Below are 14,848 nucleotides of genomic sequence, written 5' to 3'. Positions count from 1 at the left end.
CATGCTCAGAATTATCATGCTTTATTAATAAAGGTACGATGACATTTGATGCAGACAGACAATGTTGCACATTGCTCAGGCACAGAACAAGCCTTGTATGAACAATACACAAGCTGTACAGAGTAAAGCTCCACGCCAAAGGAAAGCGTCAAGTGAGGAGACTTCACAAAAAAAAAAGAAAACAAAACAGTGAACTCACATTAAAGCTTTGGCTGAAGGTTTAAGGTTTCTTTATGAACGGCAACACAAAAGATTACAAATTAGCATCGACTTCCATTTCCCGGAGGTCTTAAATAAATAAAAAAAACAAACAAACAAACAAACAAAGACAAACTAAAAGATATCACAGGACATAATCATCTACTCAGATGATATGCTTATTAAATGTAAATAAATATATAAATAAAGAATAAATACTGCTTGGTCACCACCAAGCTTCCATTTAGGATAACTGTACAATAAAAAAAAATACTAGTGCTGAAACCAAAGCAGCTGCAATAATCTCATCAAGTGTTGAACAACAAAAAAAACGTTTCCATGATACTCCTTGCAAAGTGCTTCTAGTTCAAAGTTAGGCGTGAGCATGCACGTTTAAAGCGATTACGCGTCTGGTCTACGGGCGACGCGGCGAAGCGAGTGCAATCCCATGATGCAACAGCCCCTTATCAGGGCCCCAATGTTGTAGACCGGAGCATTTCCGTCCACACCGTGCCTCGAGTACAGCCAGGCCACAGTGGGCAGCACGGGGGCTGCCACTGCCACCAGGTCAACCAGGAAGTTGTTGCTCCAGTAACGCTTGTCCACCAGTTCTTGTCTCGTTGATTCGAAAGGTTTCTCTTCCTGGGCGGTGAAGTCCAGCTCCTCCATGAACTGGCTGCTCTTCATATTGTCTGAACAACCAGAATCAGCAGACGTGCTGGATTGATCCACCGTGGATGTGGGTAGCTTTGGGAGTTCCATGAGGCCGCTGGGAGGAACTGCGTCCCCTAGTGATGATCCGTGGAGCTTCAGCAGCTGAAGTAGTAGAGCCTGCAGGTCTGCAGATATGGACGGAAAGTCAGTCTGAACTTCTTTGTCATCGGTGTTTTGGTGGCAAGGTGCATTTGAAGAGACGGTGACTGTGGACGAAAGTGCATTTGGCAGAGATACTGGAGAAGATTCGTTTGCTAACCGGCTGTCTTCTGACAGCGCAGGCTGCCCGCCATCTGTCTCCACCGGGAGCCCTTGGCTGCAACTGGAGTCCTGGCTGAAATCCACTGCAGTAGACATGAAGACCTGCTCAAAGATGTCCTCTCTGTTGGCCATCTCATCATTCACCAGCAGCCCACTGTCTGCCATCGCCTCCGCTCCCGGATTCCCCATCTCCAGCCCTCCGTCCTCCTCACCCATCAGCTTCTTATCGCCCCCTTCAGGGCCGTCGCACATGAAGTCCAAGGCATCTTCATCTTGGAGGGCGGAGCCACTTTGGGCGAGCTCCATGCTGTGCAGCAGGGACTCCAGCTTCCTGTTTTGGATGTTGATATCTATGAAGTACTTCTGTATTCCCTTGTCTTTCTCCATCAGGCTGTTCTTCATGGTTTCCACCACCTGACGCAGCTGCCTGATCTCTTTGCGGGCCTCTTTGAGGGACAGCTGAGCCTCCACTCTGTGACATTCTTCTTCAATCCAGTCTTCCCTCATTCTGCAAAGCTGGGACTTGAGCTCTTGGATCTCGTTCTCTCTGGTGAATTAGAAAGCACACTGTCAGAAATAATCCATTTTGTACACCACATCGTATACAGGGCAGGACTTCCACCAGACATCCAGAATGTTTTCCTTATGCAATAGCTCATTCCTAATTTATTTCTACAGAGTAGATGCTTAGATTGAGCTCCTGGAGGTATTATGTCACCACACTTACTTCTAAAGTGGTTATCTAACCATTCTGGAACAAATGGCAAGAGATATTTCCTTTTCACCAACATTACGAGTACAAAAGCACAAGGATCAATAATTAATTGAAATTTGTTGCCGGATGCCAACAGCAGAAAAAAATGTTGGCGCGTTAGAAGACACCAGCTTTGTTTTCATTACTCATATAAGTTGCGCAAATTGGAACTACGAAAATAAATTTGCTTAATTGAAACATCCCAATTAAATACAAAAACAAAAAACTCACATGTGATTTAAATCAGTGTGTTTGCAAAACTGCAACAAAACGCGTGTTTTGCACGATCATAGTTGATCACACAAGTCATGTGATCACCAACCAAGTGTTGCGATTACACAGTCAACAGGAAGTAGTTTGAGTTTGACAGCATGGTTTGATTTTTCCATGACAAACTTATTCATGTGTGATTTTAATTGTGTTCCTATGTAATGGGAAAAAGCATTACATAGGAATGTAATGCTTTCCTATGTAATGGAAAGCATTACAGCAGTGGGTGCCGTACAACCTGTCATGGACTTTGTTCTCCGACTCCATCAGCTTGGTCTTCAGGTGTCTGATGGCCACTTCCTTCTGCTGCAGCGGGGTCAGGTACTGCTCGGGGTTCGGGGGCCTCACGCCGTGATTGTCTCCGCAGGAGCGGTAGCGGCCCAAGCTCACTCTTCTGTCGAGCACAGAGATGATGACGGTGGTGAAACGGAACATTTACCAACAATTTACCAACAAACACCCATCTGTCTTCATGAAGACATTTTAAAGCAGCAGCAGAAAAAAACAAAACCCCTGATGCTTAAGATGCAAAGTGATTCTGTGGTAAAGGTAATTAGTCTGACTCACAGAGTGCTGTCAGAGCAGATGCTCCCTGAAGCCTGGCATTACCGTTTGACACGGGATTACTGAGAGTCGTGTCTTATGACCACAAACACCTTCATTTGTCTTAATTTAAAAAAATAATCTAATGTCCTCCGAGTGCACATTTATTTAAGGCAAAAAGATTCATGGATTTATGTTTCTGTTCATCTTTTTTTGTGGATTTGGACAAAGCAGCATGAAAGCCTCGCTCTCTGGCAATATCCTAGCAACCTGGAATACTTGAGGCTTTGATGCAAATGCTCTGCTTCCAGAAATAGAGCAGCCAAGGAGAAGGCAACACTGCTGGGGAGAAACGGATGTCGCATGACACGTAGCCATACAGGCAAACAAAAAAAAAAAAAAAAAAAAGAGCTGAAAAGGGAAAGGTTTTAAAGTGGCAGCAGTTTAGGATTTAGCTGCGAGTACGAGATAAGGAAGAATCCATTTGAACAAAACCCCGAAAAGGCTTTGAGATGAACAGTTTCGAAGATATTTTTAGGTCAAAATATTTAAAGATATTAGGTCCTTTTTTGTCCATGTAGTGAGCAGCCTAAAGCACCAAGTAAATAAAAACATTTTTTTTAAATCAACGATGTAAAAAAATTCCAGATTTTCCCACTTCCTCCATTCAGCAGAGTGCCTGCTTTTACATTTGCACTAGAAAGTGCTCACTAATCCCAGTCAGACTATAACCAATATAATCCCAGACAGCTGCATGACAGGAAAAGACAGTCTGGTTCTAATCCCACCACCCACTCATTCACTGACTGACTGACTGACTGACTGACTAACCTTCGGCCATTTTGCCTGTTTAGTTAAAACCTCAAATCCCCAAATCCATCTTTTTCTCGCCCTCAGAGAAAGACTTCTGATAAATGTAAGATGGAAATTTCACCAGGTCATCGTCTTGACAGCATAAATTGCAACCAGAACCTTTTACTTCGCATTGGCACCCAAAAATTTAAGATAACTGGCGTTAAATGAAAGACTTGTACCTAGAAGAGGGACTGGAGTTGCAGCTGCTGCTGAGAGTCGAAGATGCAGCTCTGAGGGGAGTCCTGCAGGGGGCGTAAAGTTCGGAGTCATGCTTCAAAGACGGAACCCCAGCTGGTTTGAAAACCGGGAGCGTTTTGATGTGAGGGCCACGGCTTCAGTGGCGTTTGGGGAAGGAGGAGAAAAAAAACAAAACGTATGAGTGAGTTTAAAACTGGTAACTTCCTCTGGTCATCAGAATGATACAAGAGGATTCAGTCAACATACCAGTGCGAAGAAACTTTCTTCCCAACCGAATTCGATGTGAGGATCTCTTTGGTCTTCAAGCTGCCTGTGCTGCTGGAGGAACTGAAATCTGCTTCACTGCCTGCAGGGGGAGCAGGTGAGGTGTTAGCTTGCTAGCAGATTTGAAAGATTTTGAAATGAGTGAAGATTCTTTGTGCTACTTTCTGTGATAGAAAATAGAGGGATTTCTTAGCAAAAGTTAGAAGACTGATCTAAGTTCATTTATTTCCTCTTGTAGACATTTCTAAGACTGTGGCACAATTTCCAACTTGGATCTTTGACTTCAAATTCAAACCGCAAGATTTTAACTTCTGTATAAAAAAAGAAAAATGGATTTCCAATTAAGCTAGACTGTTTTAAAATAATAGTAATAATTGAGATTGAAATTCTCACTTGATACATCACCTGTTTGGAATAAAAAAAAAAACAATAGCTATGATTCAAAACCATGTTTAGTTAGCAAGCTGTTAGCTAACCAGGGATTTCTACACTTCTATTTGAAATAGGTTTCACAAATCCATCTGTACGGCTCATTTATAGACAATTCACAATAAATCATAAGAAATGACGCAGCGTTCCACTTTACTGGATACGTCCAATTTGAGTCCAGTTTTGTAGAATCCAGTTCAGTTCAAATTGAATTTAAAATCATTCCAAGATCCAGTAAAATCCAATCCGATACTTGGATCAGCATCACATTACACAGAGCTCAATTATAAAACAATAGAGTCACTTTCGGCTGATTGCAGCTGCAAAAGGTTTTCAAACCAGGGAAACTCAGCTAACTGAATCAAGTTAGCTCAAGTCAATATGCATTGGTTTCAGTCGTTGCACGTTGCATTTTGCAGTGGGACACCTACCAGGAAAAATCATAGTTAAAAAATAAATCCCTTTATTAACCTTCAAGCTGTAATTTTGAGTATTCCTGCAAATACAGGACATATACCCTGAATCAAACTAGTGCACCAGTTAATTTAATTTAAAAACGCAAAAAAAATTCACCTGCTGTTAAATTTTAGTTTTCTTCTGTGGCTTGAAATTTCAAGAAATATTTGGACCAGTTTTGACTCAGAATGTTTCCCATTGTTTTACAGTGATTTGAAAAATGTAATTACTCAAGATCCTTGATTTTTTTTAAAAAAAGCTTAATTTTCATCATCAATAATATATTTGAACGACCTTCTGATAGTGGAGGCGTTTGAAAACTTCTCACCTAAAAAACTTTTATTTTGACAAGTTTGCCTGCATGCCAGGGTAAAGTCCAAGTCTGTTAATCAATTTATTTGTTTTGGCTTCAATGATTAATGACAGATACCATTTTCACATGTGTCCATTACTGATGCCTGCTGGAGGTTGTGCTCCTTTCAAATTATTTAATTTCAGAAATGACATTTCAAATTTGTTTTGACTTTTATCCTTTCGGGGTTTCTGGATGCACTGCGTCTTCAGCAGGCGTTGCCTTGGGCAATTAACATAGCACTGACAAAACGGATTTGCATTTTATAATTTGTATTACAACTTCACCGTTTCATGCATTTCTTGAGTTAAAAAAAATGCTCAGAAAACAGATCAGTAAATCACATCAAATTTGAATGACACATTTACTGCAAAAACAAAAGCTTACCAAGTTATTTAATCTAGTTTCTCGTTCAAATACCTTCGCACACTTGAAGACAAAGTTAACCGACAAGTAACTTTTCACCAATATATAGGAGTTTGTTCTAACTCAATAATTCCTTAATATTGATTAAAAACAGGACTTGTTCCATTGTCTTCCTTATAACAAGATGTTTTCCCCATAGTGGAATAAATTACTTTTCACAAATATTAAGGAATTATTGACTTAAAACATTTCTATATCTGGCTAAAAAGAAACTTGTAAGTTACTTAAAGTCTACAAAGACTTTTGCAATACAAAAACATTTGGGAAGAGTTTGTGTTTTTGCAGCATTCTGCCAAACTAAATCCTAATTCCAAAGATCAGACTAAATGTTAGGATTCATCATCACTAAAATAATGATCTGAGATAATGGAACAATCAAAGTCCTACCTGAGAAACATCTCTTCCCATCAAACAACACCATAGTAACGTGTCTAGTGACGGCTGTGAAAACAAAACTTAACTCAAACTTGATGATTGTGACCCTTCACCACTTCGTGAGTCAACTGAGGCTCTTTGCATGTTCTCAAGTAACCTCCTGCTAATCAGTCTAATTGGCTGAGTCCCTACACTTTTCCCACGACCAATCGGCTTTCTTCCTGCCTCAGAGTCACAAACAGGCACTTTTTTTCCCCCTCCCCCTTTATCTATTTTATTAAAAGGGCAGGAAATTTTATTTGGGGGTGAAAAGGGAGAACTGTTTCTGCTCGGTCTTAAAAAATAAGCTCCGGTCTCTTTTTAGGAAACAGACTTTGAAACCTGCCAGTGTTTGTTATGTGGTTGGAATTGTGACATGTGACTAACGCTGCTACTGTCCTTTGGTCTGTGCTGTTAGACAGAAGCCTGTGGAGAAAATAAACAACAAATCTAACGAAACAAATCTGTCTACAGAAAACAAAGAGAGGAGATTTATAAAAATTTTTTTTACACTTTTAGCAAAATAATAAAACATAATAACATTACAAAAAAAACAATAACATCCTACTAAGGCATAATGATGTGTATCGACTCAGCAGTGCTGCATCAATAGATAATATATCACTTTTGAAAGGCTTTTACAAGAGATTTCTCTTGTAAACACTCGTTTTCATTCTGAAACTTTTGCCAATGTAAGCATGTGACATGTTCATTTTAAACGATAAATGACTGACATACAGAAATAAATAAGTGATTATGATAAATCTGGGGGGGAATTACATTTAAAAATTTTAGGGTTGTTTTTTTTTTGGTGGGGGGGGGGGACTACATTTTGTGACCTCTTCTTCTTCTTTACCTCGGGTTCTCGGGGCGGACCTCATCTCCCTCTTGTGCCTGGGCGCGCTGCGGGCCTCCCCGCCGCTCTCGGCCACCACCCTCACCCTCTTCGCTTTGGCTTTGCGCTCCGGCAGCGTCGGCGACGCGTGGGCGCTCCGCTCAGAGCCTGACGGGGTTTTGGAGGGGGACACAGACTGACTAGTGGGGCAGCCGGTGTCATCTATTGTGAACAGGCACACAGAACATGCCAGGAACATGCGGGGCAGAGCACACGCAGCCAACACAAGCAGTCAGTAGCTACGTTTCCATCACTGACGTGCGCTGACGGTAGTCGATATTACGCTTATGTCGAGAAAGACAAAGAAGAAAAATACGATTTTTGCAACTGCGGAGTTTACATTAAATAAGAAACTAAATTAAAATTACAGTTAGCAAGCTTGCTCACGCGATCAGTCATTCAAAATTGTGGCAGCGATGGATGTAAACAGTTACGTGTGAAATATTCGTAACTCAGCCACTTCCTGAGACGCGAACGTCTCCAAGAAAATTAACAAAAACAAACCATCGTCCTCCTACTTCTTCCTGTCATACTCTTCGTTGTTTTTCTGCCAGCAGTAACATCCAGCTGTTGGTCCCGTGATGTGCAACAAGCCTTTCCGTCTATTTCACTAAAAGAGCTCCTCATCATAGCGCAAAAACATTTTTGTGAGGTTATTTTTTCGAAATTTCCGTTTTTCCATTAGGCTAATTTATTTTATTTATTTATTTAATTATTTTGTAATTTTAATTTACACTCTATTAATGGAAACGCAGCTAGTCAGAGAGGTTCATCACCTCTGCTCACACACAGACACTCAGGTGCATCGTGTTTTGCTCTTTATCTCCGCAGGATTACATTTGAGACAACATTAAAAAAAGATTACATTGCCCAGGTCTGTTTTTTTTTTAAAAGGTTGCATAATCCACTTTGCAAACATAGCAGAAGCAATGTAACGCAATTTGACACATGACATGACTGATTGAAGCATCTGAGGTTTCTGTGTTTAATTCAGTATGTAAAGCCCTCGTCATACGCGTTATGCAACGACATTTTACTGTGAAAACTGCTAATCTCTGGCTGATCCGGAGGTTCGTCTTACCGGAGCAAAAGCTGTTGGTGCTGATGGTCCTCTTGGAGTGATCGGAGCTGATGTCGCACTCCTTCCCCTCCTCCTCGGATAGCAGGGAATCAGACAGAGGCGAGCCTTTGTCCTTCGGCCGGAAAGGATGGATGACCAAACGTGGGATGCGGCTGCGGGGGCTTCCTTTCTCGGGGGATTTCTTGTCCTGTCGTAAGCATTTGTCAGCATAAAATGTCAAACTAAAAGAACTTTGATTAACTTACATAAAACTTTCTCTTGAAAATAACTAGGCGTGGGTGATATCGTGATAAATTTAAAGTTTTATCACGATGTTTTGTGGTACTATTGTGATAACGATAAAAGTGACAATAACTATTTACTCCTTCTTTTTCAATTAACTGTATGGCTGTGACCACACAGCCCAACAAACAACAACATTTGAGAAACATTTATTACATGCTTCTTCAGGACACAAGTAACATAAAAAGTGTGGTCTGTATCACTATACTGCACACAGCGACCACATTTAATGATACTTTCAAATGTGTTGGCGTTTTTGAAGCTCTCATCGAGCAAACAGTGGAGATAATACTGAGACTACCAACCCCAAAAACAAGGTCAGTTTAGGGTTTTTTTTTAAACATCATTAATTGAGATGTATTGTGACAATGATAAATCAACATTCTTATCATGAGAGGAAATTTATCGCAATAAATCCTAAACGATACAATAAAGACCCACCCCTATTCCAAACTGTTCATAACCCTGAAACGTTTTGCCATTTCTTTTTATTTTTCTACTCTTTCCACAGATTCTCAAATGTATTTAGGTCCAGACTTTGACTTGATTTAAATCGTTCCATTCATGCGCTGGATCTGGAAGAACGCTTAGGGCTGTTTTTCTGTCAGATTAACTTTATCAAACTAACATTATTCATGTTTGTTTAACATGACAATTTAATAAATTCCCTTGGACAAACTTCATTTGACTGCCTGTGACCAGTTAGCACAACAAATTTACGTTAAATCAACTGTTTTTGTTTTTCAGTGTATTGGTTTAGAGCTTTCTTGTGAAGAACTATTTTTAACTTGAGGTGATGATTGTGCAATTAAACGCTGGAATATTATTTTTTACTTTATCCCTAACATGTCCACACAGTAACTTCTAAAGGAAAATGATTGTGCCGGATTTAATTTAGGTCTATCAGAGTTGGAGGACTAAATAATCATGGAAAGCCCATGTTCAGAAAAAAAAGGTTTTGTAAATATATTTATTCATTTGACAAAATGTGAAATGGCTCAAGGGGGTTTTATAGTTTATGTTACTACTATAGTTATACTTATCATTTATACTTCCTCAAACAGCAATTTATACACGATTACTGTCGAAGCTCTCATCAAAACACTCAAAAGCGAGAAGAGAAGACTCACCTCATATTCTTGGAATGGTCCCATTGTGTTTGTTCCCTAGTGAGAGGAAGAGGGAAAAAAGAAAAAAAAGATTTATTTTTGGTACGAAACATGTCAGTGGCAGCATTTTGACGTGGCACTGAAACTGCTCAAAAACAAGAGTCCTCTGTCTGAACTCTGTTACGCCACTAAACCCCACCCTCAACACACACACACACACATTTAGAAACACACACAAACACAGAGCTTGCCTGGTACAGACGGCACATGAATACTTGACCTGCACAGATATATAAAAAGCCAATCTAATATTTGTATCTTTTTACTTTTTAGTTTCTGACACCATAAGGTGTAAGGTGAAAAACAAAAAATTTAGCAATGCAATATTTTATTTCGTCCAGGTTATTGAATAATTCTTAAGTTATTAGACTGAGTTTTACTCTGAGGTAAGGAAAAATGAATTTACAGAAAAGAATCACGACCACAAACTTCAATGTTTTTTCTGAAGGATTTATGCGGCAAGTTAACACAAAGCTGTGCATAATTGTTAAGTCAAAGGAAAAGAACACATTTTCAAAATTTTCTTCCAAAACCTGAAGAGTGTGGCATGCATTTTTATTTCTCTCTCTCTTGGAAACCCAGAGGAATCAATCCGTAAATGACATTTATGTTCTACAATGGCCTAATCAAAGTTTGGACCTAAATCCACTGGACATTTTCTGCTTAGATTTGTCTCACTGAGCTATTTTGATAAATATATTGGGCCAAAAATAAAAATGTTGTATAAAAATGCAAAGCTGCTATAAACAGAGTAACAGCATCTGTATCTATAGATAAAAAAAATAAAAATAAAAATTATAATTTCACTTCCATGTCACAATTATTAATCACTTTGTGCTCGTCTGTCACATTAAATCCCAACAAAATACGCTAAAGTTTGTGGTTATAATGTAAAAATAAAAAAATAACACTTTGGTAAGGAATCTATTTGATTTTAACTCTCAATAAACTTAAAAACTCCAAACACACACACTGTGAGAGACTTTGATAGAGTTTGCAGAGCAGGAAAGGACTTGTGTAACTGTAAATCTTGGCTTTTGTTCCTGCACGTTATACACAATATTGAAGCATTTTTTATTGATGCCACAGAAATAAATAATGCAGACCTTTATTCATGCTTGGAGAAACATTTTAAAGTCGCCTCACTTCCTCTCTCTTGTTGGTTGCGTAAGTGGGATGAGTTGCATAAGTGCATAAATAATTTTTCTACTTTTTTCTGTAAGGAACGGCGTCATTTACCTCCAAAGAGGAGGATTTTACATTTTGTAAACACATCACTCATTTAAATATATATATATATTTAAATCCACCATTGATGTTAGACGTGACAATGTTCTAAAATGACCATCTTTGTATTCCATTCCAGGTAACCCAGAATGATTCAAAATTATCCTTTTTTCCCCCAAACGGAGGACCAAAGATAATTGCTAAAACGAGTCAGGGTGTCTGGGGAGTCCGAGCTCAGCTCATTTTTAGAAACCCATTTAGGTGGCTTAAATCACTTGTGAGGCCCCACGACTCCTATTCTGGAGTAGCATCCTGCAGCGTGGCAACACGGCAGAACAAGATTATAAGTACCGACGCTGAACAACAACCGCCTTGCCCTAGCAACACACATAGCAACAAAGATGAATGAAAGAATGAAGCAAGAGTGGAGCAGCTGAATCTACATATCTGCACAGTGTTCTCATCCTGAGAGGCTGTTCTTCCTTAAGAATATATAAAAATGAATAGTTTTAGGGAAGTATGATAGAGGGGTGCTTCTTACATACTTAATAATGGTAGTATTTTTTAACAATTATGTAATGATAGTAGATGCAGGGGATCACAGAAATATTAACTCTTAAAATGGCAGTATTATGTATTTCCCATGCACATGGTGTAATTTTATAGCACAATAAAATAACTACGCTACCTTCAGTTGTTATACAAATGCCATATCAAATATGACTTAAGAGAAATTTGTCTTTGTAACTGAAAGTCTTGAAATTGGGTCTCTGTCTCTTTAAAAACTTGTGCCTTTTGTGAAACAGGAAGTCATCACAACATGGCTCCTCTCTTAACCCTTTAGCAACGTTTTTACCAGCGTTTCACTGAGGAGTAGCTCCTATAATGAGCTCAGCAGATGGGCAATTTCACCAGGTGTTCGCTAATTGCTGCTGGCTAGTCTGAAGGAGCTGAAATTGAAACTGCACCGCCGATGAGCAGCTGAGTCTGAAAGGCGTTGCAAGGTCCAACCAGGCGTTTTTGCACAGCTGAATGGTTGTCATGGGAGATTAAAAGATTTTCCAAACGTGCATGAAAGAATCAAGACAACACAAAATAACATTATAACATGAATGTAAAGCTAAAAAGTCATCTTTTAGTTTTACAAAAAAAATGAAAAGATAACATCATTGTATTTTAATTGGATTCCGTAGGACAGACCGGCACAAAGCTGCACAAGGGCATTAATAGTAAGAAAAAGTCCATCCAAAGATCCATTCTATGTATCAGTGTTTTTTTTCTGCTGGAAGATGAACCTTCTCCACTCCTGATTAAACTGGTTGCAAATAAACCCCACTTTGCTCAGTCTTTTTTTTTTTCTTTTCAACCATCTAGATGTCTTCAAAACCTCTCCGAGAGTTTAGCATCTTGATCACCAAAGATGTACTTTATGTGTGTAGGTGAAATCCATTTTCAACATTAAAAAACTGCGTACTTTGATGTTGCGATGACAAATTTAATTCCAATCGGAACATTTTGAATGGGAGGTGGGAGCAGAATGAATAATCCCAAATCGCAGATTTTCCCTAAACAGACAAACCAGAAAAGTCGGACTTCTCTAAAAGCTGCTGGTGTGGCTGTAACTCTTTAAGCCTCCCCTGGAACGCTTCCTCTCACCCAGATGGTGTCCTTTCCAAACGGAATGGAGTGGGCGTCCGTATTAATTCCCTTAATCCATCCCTAGGCATGTTTTATAACCTCCCGCTGACTGACGTGGAGCTGGTTACCCCATTCCAACAGTAACCTCGTGACCCACTGAGCACTTTGCAGAAATGTTGCAGCGCATCATTTCAGACGGAACAATCGATCTGAATATATAATATAATAATCTGATCTTTCCATCATTACCCTCAGCTCATCAACTCCTAAATAGACTGCGTCACCACTGCGTGATCTCACTACAACGTCACTTCAACTCTTCTGAAACCAAAGAGGGCTTTTGTTTACACTGTCACCATTGCGAGTGATCCCCCAAATTTCTTTGGTACAGTTTGTCCCCCAAACCTCTCGCGGTCAGAGGCGGCCAACAGTGCAACACGCTTCCATCCTAAAAGTATGTCATCGTTTGCAGGATGAGGTGAGTCATCATCACACAGAAGAAGCACTGTGTGGTCTCAAATGTGTTTACACGACGCCCTTTGTTTACCACTCCACACTTAACCCTTTCACAGAGCGTCATGTCGTCTTCTCATAAGCCTGATTACTTTTACAATAAAGATCTCGATTTAAAAAAAAAAAAAAGTGATTGAATTTTTTGGGGGTCTAAAACAAGATATTTTTTTTTCTTCTGTTTCGCCAGGCACTCCCACAGAGATTGTTTTTTTTCTTGGGCTCAGAGACGCATAGAGAAGAAATAAATAAATAAAAACATTGCGACGGCCTAGAACAACTTCAGCCCCGACGGAGACACTGAAAAACAGAAAATCTTCAAAGAATTTGGCCGTTATTACTCTTAAACCTCCGTCGCATCCAGCAACCGGGGGGTTTTCATCTCGTTTCTCCGAGTCACGAGTAGTTTCACTTTCACATGATGACGCATGTTAGTTTGATTTTCTTGTTCATAGAGCGAAAATGACCTGAAACGCCTACCGGAATGTTTGAAGCGGATGTTTTGTGGTTGTTTTTTCGCCCTCGTCAGCTGATGATGCACGAAGGGGCTTGTTGCTCTTCTGCTGCTGATGCTGCTGATGCTGATGCTGAGGATGCTGCTGCTGCTGTCGGTTGCCAGCCTCGGCTCTGCCGAACGGATGCAGACTGGAGGGGGAGCTGAGCGCTTGCAAAACTGTCGACACAAACCGACTGGGCGGGAATCGGGAGCTCTTATGAGGACGAGCGCCCAGTGCGCCTGACTGTGTTACATAACAGCGTTACTTAACCAGCGAAACGGGGAGTAAAAAAGGAGGGGAAACTCAGCGCGACGTGACAGGCCAAGTGGAAATGGCTCAGATGAGTCGTTTTCCATTTTTAACTATAGATTTCTCAACGGGTTTCCTCTCGAAAAAGTATCTTTGCTCGAAGCGGCGCGGGAGAGTGGGGAGGCGGGGTGTGTTGTTCAAAGAAATGATCTCAGTGACGCTGAACTGATTGTTCTAACCTCTGAATGGCATTTTGACAAACTAGCGTTGCAGCATCGCAACTGATGTCCACACAAAGCGTTTTAGGCTTTTGTCGTGTTGAGCACCGACAGGTCAGGTGAGAGCGCGTGTTCTCTCCATGGTGCTGAAGCTGATTGAGAGCCTCAAGTTCAGCCATCTTAACACGAACAACGTGTTTAGTTTTGTTTTTATTTTTTTGACTTTATTTTTGTAGGACCGACTGACTCAAAGACTCGTCTCACTGTTAGATATTAAAATGTTAATGTATGTATCTATGCAAAACCTCGCTTTTGCATAGAGGGGTGCAATTAGTCAAACACAGAAATAAGCAGCCATCTACACACACACACACACACACACACACACACTCTACCCCCCCCCCACACACACACACACACAGAGTCGAGTTTTCATGACTTGTGGGGACTTCACATCGACTTCCATTCATTTTCTACAGCCTGACTCTTACCATAACCCTAACCCCGACCTTATTCATCACAGACCTAACTCCAAACCCCAAAACAGCATTTCCCCTCATGGGAACCAAGAAAATGTCCCCACAACCCCACATTGTAGCCAGCAATAGGTCCCCATAAGATTATAAAAATCTGATACACACGGCACACACAAACAGGACAGTTGTGAACACACTTATTCTAGAGCTGTCCTGCAGAACTAACTTCTTAAGAGGTTAATTATGTGTTATGGAAACCTGAATGATAGTTTCTCACACAGCGTCTGCTTGGTCAGCGGATATTGAAATACCCAATATCCAACTCAAAACTAACTTCACTGCGCTTGGTAATGAGATAAAAACATCGGGATAAAGTTTGTTTTGGTCTGTGGCCTATAAAGATGGCGCCGAGCAACTGCGCGAGACGTAAACGCCCCACAACGTCTTACGCAGTGACGTTGGTTCCAAAGCT

The 14,848-nt window shown here is 40.3% G+C and overlaps 1 protein-coding gene across 3 annotated transcripts; it reads right to left on the bottom strand.

Moving 5' to 3' along the window:
* sybu (syntabulin (syntaxin-interacting)) lies at positions 1 to 13,643 on the bottom strand. 3 transcript variants are annotated; one of them, XM_044118185.1, is made up of 8 exons: positions 13,417 to 13,643; positions 9,523 to 9,558; positions 8,111 to 8,297; positions 6,991 to 7,191; positions 4,040 to 4,139; positions 3,775 to 3,927; positions 2,436 to 2,591; positions 1 to 1,720 (listed from the first exon to the last, which is right to left on the bottom strand). In XM_044118185.1, exons 2-8 carry the CDS (start codon positions 9,544 to 9,546, stop codon positions 601 to 603), a joined length of 1,941 nt encoding a protein of 646 aa, XP_043974120.1. In that variant the 5' UTR covers positions 9,547 to 9,558; positions 13,417 to 13,643; the 3' UTR covers positions 1 to 600. The 3 variants fall into 3 exon arrangements, with proteins under 3 accessions (XP_043974120.1, XP_043974121.1, XP_043974122.1); XM_044118186.1 differs by having other exon boundaries at positions 6,991 to 7,137; positions 13,417 to 13,619; XM_044118187.1 differs by lacking the exons at positions 6,991 to 7,191; positions 8,111 to 8,297; positions 9,523 to 9,558; positions 13,417 to 13,643 and adding an exon at positions 6,108 to 6,335.
* Positions 13,644 to 14,848: the final 1,205 nt, after the last annotated feature.

The sequence above is a fragment of the Gambusia affinis genome, linkage group LG05 (assembly GCF_019740435.1).
Source record: "Gambusia affinis linkage group LG05, SWU_Gaff_1.0, whole genome shotgun sequence".
Lineage (NCBI taxonomy): Eukaryota > Metazoa > Chordata > Actinopteri > Cyprinodontiformes > Poeciliidae > Gambusia > Gambusia affinis.
This window is presented reverse-complemented; position numbering and strand designations above follow the sequence as displayed.